This window comes from Trifolium pratense, linkage group LG7 (genome assembly GCF_020283565.1).
Source record: "Trifolium pratense cultivar HEN17-A07 linkage group LG7, ARS_RC_1.1, whole genome shotgun sequence".
NCBI lineage: Eukaryota > Viridiplantae > Streptophyta > Magnoliopsida > Fabales > Fabaceae > Trifolium > Trifolium pratense.
In genome coordinates, this window is record NC_060065.1 from 40,511,444 (window position 1) to 40,516,861 (window position 5,418).

Genomic DNA, 5,418 nt, shown 5'->3' on the forward strand with positions numbered 1-5,418 from the left:
ACAAATTGCTCCTGAACCAAACCCTGAACATAAATCTCCTGAACCATCTCCTGAACATGTTCACCCTGAATCCACTTCTGACATCTCATCATCTGAACCAACCCCTGAACCCCATCCTAACCCAAGTGCTGAACATGCTTCTCCTGAGCGTATTCACACTTGTGCCCCCAAGCCTTCAGAGGTAGAAGTTGTGACTATTGACAACCCTACTCCTGAAATACCTAATCTCTCTACTATTCCCAATCCTTCACCATCATCATCCAACATTTTTAGAAATCTATCCACTCAATTTCATGAAGACTTGCTTAGATTATCTACAATAAAGGACAGGTTCTTAGTTTGTCCTTCTGATGTGGATCTCGAAGTATCAAGCATTAAGGCAAGGATTTGCAATGCTTTGGATGTTGCTGCTGCAAAGGTTAAGGCTGTGGTTGGAAGAAGAGATTTGGATGTGATAAACTTCTTAAAGAAAAGTCTGGCTAGGGCTGAATTGAAAAGGTTAACCATGTTTCATCATGATGGATTTGAACTTGCTAAGCTGGAAGAAATTGCTGCTGTTGAACACCGTCTGCATGCTTTCAAGAGTTCAGAGTCTGGAGTCATCTGGATAGACTCCCAGCTATTTCAGAGTCTTGAAGCTCAGAGATCTGAGTCTGCAAGGTTAGAAGAAGCTGCTGCAAGAGTTGCCCAGTTGGCAAATGAGTTGCAACAACAAGATCTTTCAGCAGATGATGTGCTTGCTTCTCAGGATCAAGAGGATGTGCTGATGATAGACTATCCAGAGGAAGGTGAACCCTCTGATAAAGGCAAGGCACCTTTAGTTGAAGAACCAGAACCTATGATTGAAGATCAAGCTCCAGGTATGGCAGATCAGTTGAGAATATTTCAAGAAGCTCTGAGGGAACAGCAGGAAGGTCTAGAACGCCAGAGAGTTGCTCAAGAGACATTGGAAACCAAGGTGGATGGTTTAGTTTCCAATGTGGGATCTTTAAATGACAAATTTGACCAACTCTTAGCCCTTCTTAAGAAACCCTAGGATTCTATGCACATTCTCTTCATATTTTTTTATGTTTTGCTTGCTTATTTTGTCATGTTTATTTCGTTGTTTACCTTCTGAACACTTTTTCTGGTTTATCTATTTCAAGATTTTGTTTATGTTTTGATTGATTAATTATTTTATGTCCACTTGATATTTTTTTTATAAATAAGAACACAAGAACACACAATGCTTTTAAAACGAAAATTTTTTTATTAATGTTAACCATGTCGAGTACATTGGTAAAAAGAAAAAGAAAAAGACAACCTAATCCTAATCAGATGGATAAAACTCAGAAGAAATCTCTGATTTCTCCTCAGCATCCTCTGATGAAATTTCAATGGGATCTGGGTTTTGCTCTTGTTCTTCTTCTTCTTGTTCCTCTTCTGGAACATAGCCAGCCAAGAACTCCACATAGTCAGCATCATCTTCATTCTCTTCAGCTTCAGAGTCTGATGAGATGATTATTATCTCAGCATCTTGTGGTTTCTTGTTGTTTTTCTTATCCTTCTCTTCGTCTTCGCGTTTCTCTTCGTTCTTCTTTCTCTTAAACTCTGCGATGCGTAAACTAAATCTTTTCATTATTCCTACCTTCTCTTGCTTCACTTGTTTCTTCTTGTTTTTACGTGAAGCAGGCATGCTAAATTGCTCCTTTTTATACACCCTTGAGCGCGTTGGTTTTTGGTTTTTAAAATTAATTCACCTTTGTAACAACCACTCTTTTTTCTTTGACTGTCTTGGTTATATAACTTTGTTTTACTTTTTGATAATGACAAAAGGGGGAGTAGTTACGCATTAATTGATAAGTTCCAAAACTGAAACCACGCCTTTTATCTCGCTTTTATCTGTTAAATTAAAAGTTGTTACTTTTAAGTTGTTTTACGTATTTCAAGGCGGAGACTAAGTTAGTTGAAACTGAAATAAATTTCATAAGTAAGGATAAGTTAAGAGTGCAATTTTAACTTAGCCTTATGAGACTTAGGGGGAGAGCTTGCAAACCTCTCACTCTGAAGAAAGATATGAAATTTGTTTTATTTCAAACATCTTAATCTTATACTAAATTAAAATATCATGGATAAAACATAAAGTTCAGACTTTATGGAGTATCAATCTTAGGGGGAGCTTGCAAACCTCATAAACCTAAGAGAAACATGATAAGTTAATTTAACAACAATTGTCAATTAATACTTATGTTTGTCATCATCAAAAAGGGGGAGATTGTTGGAACAAAATTGATTTAAAAATGTTTGCCCCTAAATCTATAAAGGTTTTGATGATAACAAAGTATTAATAAACAATTGGAAGGACTAAAAATTTATTTTAAGTGCGCAGATATAAGCATCATATAAGTCCTGAAGTGAAGTTCAGAGGATGTGAATTCAGAAGTTCACAAGCGCTCAGAAGATGTTGGACTTCAGAGGTTACAACATTCAGAGGATGAAGACTTCAGAACTTCATGTCTGTCTACTAGCTTCATCAAACTCTGAAGATCTCTTTGAAAGCTGTGAAGATTCCTTTATTAGTCAACTCTTCTACCAATGGAGAAAAGGACCTTTCAAGCCTGATCAGTTCAGCTACCTCTGTTCTGTCTGTCCTATCTTGAGAACGTGGGTCTTCAGTTTTGTTAGCTGAATAAGGAAAGTCCACTCTGCAGTAGTCAAAGTAACTGAAACTCTTTCTTAGTTTTGGATACAACCAAACTGCATCAAGACAGACTGCTTGAAGACAAAAGGTTATCAACTCCAACGGCTCCTTTTGCAACGACTCTTTTCTAGGGGTATATATACTAGAAGGATCAGCTGCAACAATATACAATTATCAAGAATTGAACGTGCGCTGAACAAACTCTGAACTCTGTGATATACAAGCTCTGAACCTTTCTCAAGTGTTTTTGCACTTTAGCCAAATACTCTGTAATACTTGTATTTGCTCTCTTTAGGTTCATCTAAGAGCACTTGTATATTTTTATATACTTTATTGTTACGTGTGTAACTTAAGCTTGTGTGCTTAAGTGTGAGACTTAAGCTTGTGTGCTTAAGTGTGAAGTCTTAAGCTTGTGTGCTTGAGCATTGTTGAGAAGTCTCTTGCTTGTGTGCTTGAGCAGGTGTAATCTTGTGTGATTATAGTGAACTCCCTTGGAAGTGCAAGGGGACTGGACTACTCTCGTTTTGTGAGAGGAACCAGTATAAATTGCTTGTGTGATTTCTCTCTCTCTATCTTGTTATTTATTGTGTTATTTTTCCGCTGCTAACGTAGTTGAGTTAAGAACTTGAAAAAGTTTTAACTTAGCTAAAACACAATTCAACCCCCCCCCCTTCTTGTGTTTTCACACCTTCAGAGGGATGCAATTTTGAGGCTCCACAATGTGGTCGGTAATGCTGTCACAAAAGATAAGTTCTTAGTATTAGGGACAGGTTCTTCTCAACTCTACCAAGCTCTTCTATATGCACTATCTCCTTCAGAATCCTCTCATCGTCCCATCAATGTTGTTGCTGCTGCTCCTTATTATTCGGTAATTTATCTTTAGTTTCAATTATTTTAGCTGAGTAAGATTTAGTTACAAACAATTTATTCATTTAAAAAAATATTTGTTCCTACAAATCTACTTTTCACTTTGTCCTTTGAAAATACAAAAGATATGTAGTTTGAGTCTCGTTGAATTTTTTTATGAATAACAAATATTTAAATTATATTTTTCAATTTCGAAAATTACTTCTTGAAATGGCTTGATCTAATGCTACATATAAATCATGACTTATTAGTGTTTGATCGAAAGGTTAACTGAGAACGGCGCTTGTGTTTAATTTGCAGGAATACAAAGACGCAACTGATATCTTGCAATCAAGGTTATTTCAATGGACCGGTGATGCTGCTCTGTATGATAAAGATGAACCTTACATAGAGGTTGTGACCTCCCCAAACAACCCTGATGGGACTCTTCGTGTACCGGTAGTGAACTCTCGAGTTGAAGGGAAAATCATTTATGACTTGGCCTATTACTGGCCGCAATACACTCCCATTACTGATCAGCTTGACCATGATGTTATGGTCTTCACATTCTCCAAATGCACCGGTCATGCTGGTTCGCGTATCGGGTGAGTTTGTGATATCGACCATATTCTATGTTACGCTTGTTGTTGCATTTGCAATCTTGCAACAAACTCTTATATAGATATAAAATGGGAGAAAATAAGGTCTATATAGCCGCAATTACCATTGCAATGTTTTTGCTAATATGTTTATTTTATTTTATTTTGTGACACAGGTGGGCATTTGTAAAGGACATTGAAGTTGCTAAAAAGATGATAAGATTCACACAGTTAAACTCCATTGGCGTGTCAAGAGAATCCCAAATTCGAGCTGCTAAGATGATTGGAGTGATTTGTGATGGTTACAAAAATTTAAAGTCCATTGAATCTGATCACCTCTTTTTTGATTATAGCAAAAGACTCATGAAAGAAAGGTGGGAGAAATTTAAGACAGCTATTGAGAAAAGCAAGGTTTTTACCTTGACCAAATACCCAACTTCCTATTGTCACTTCAACAAGGACTTATCTGAGCAATAGCCAGGTAATATATTTTCACCTATGAAATCTGAAAACACATGGACACCAATAGTAAATCTGAAAATGAATTAATTAAATGTGTTACATGTTTCGGTGTCATGTCAATATTAGCCACCTGACAACACTTTCTATTAAAAATGTATGAGTTACATATTTCCACAAGTTATCAGTTTTTTGTTGCTTTTTTTTTCACTAAATTTTAAAAAATTCCTATACAGCTTTTGCTTGGTTGAAGTGCGTGGAGGGGATAAAAGAAGGCGAGAGTTATTTGGAAAACTTGAAGATTCGTACAAGAGGAGGGGAGAGATTTGGTGTCAGTTCAAAGTATGTTAGGGTTAGCATGATTGGTACAGATGATGAGTTCAATGAATTATGTACAAGATTGTCAAATGCTAAAAGAGAATGATGTTGGAACCTTCAAAAAATGTCGTATGTATCGTTAGCTAGTTAGCATGAGTTTCATCAAAATATATAAATATACATCATTTGTGCTATTAAGATAGAGGATGTGTGATGATTAAACAACATAGATAGGAGTCGTGGATCTTAATTATAAGTTCAATTTTGAGAGAAATCGTTTATATAGAATTTAATTTTGGCCTCAACTGAGTTCATTTAGTCAACGATTTATATGTTTTAAATTCATAGTTTGTGTTTTCTTTACAAAATTTTACGAAATATTGAATTTTTAATAACATGACATTATTGAAATCAATTTTAATAGCAAAATTTCTCCCAAAATATTTTCTATCAATAAGATTAATAGCTTTCGAAGTATTGCTGATGCATTATTTTAGCCATAAATGATACTCAAAT

The 5,418-nt window shown here is 35.7% G+C and overlaps 1 protein-coding gene across 1 annotated transcript; it reads left to right on the forward strand.

Annotated features, from left to right (window-relative positions):
* Positions 1-505: 505 nt before the first annotated feature.
* LOC123896409 (tryptophan aminotransferase-related protein 1-like) lies at positions 506-4,602 on the forward strand. Its single transcript, XM_045946799.1, has 4 exons — positions 506-598; positions 3,375-3,548; positions 3,848-4,131; positions 4,302-4,602. Exons 1-4 carry the CDS (start codon positions 506-508, stop codon positions 4,600-4,602), a joined length of 852 nt encoding a protein of 283 aa, XP_045802755.1.
* The last annotated feature ends 816 nt before the right edge of the window (positions 4,603-5,418 follow it).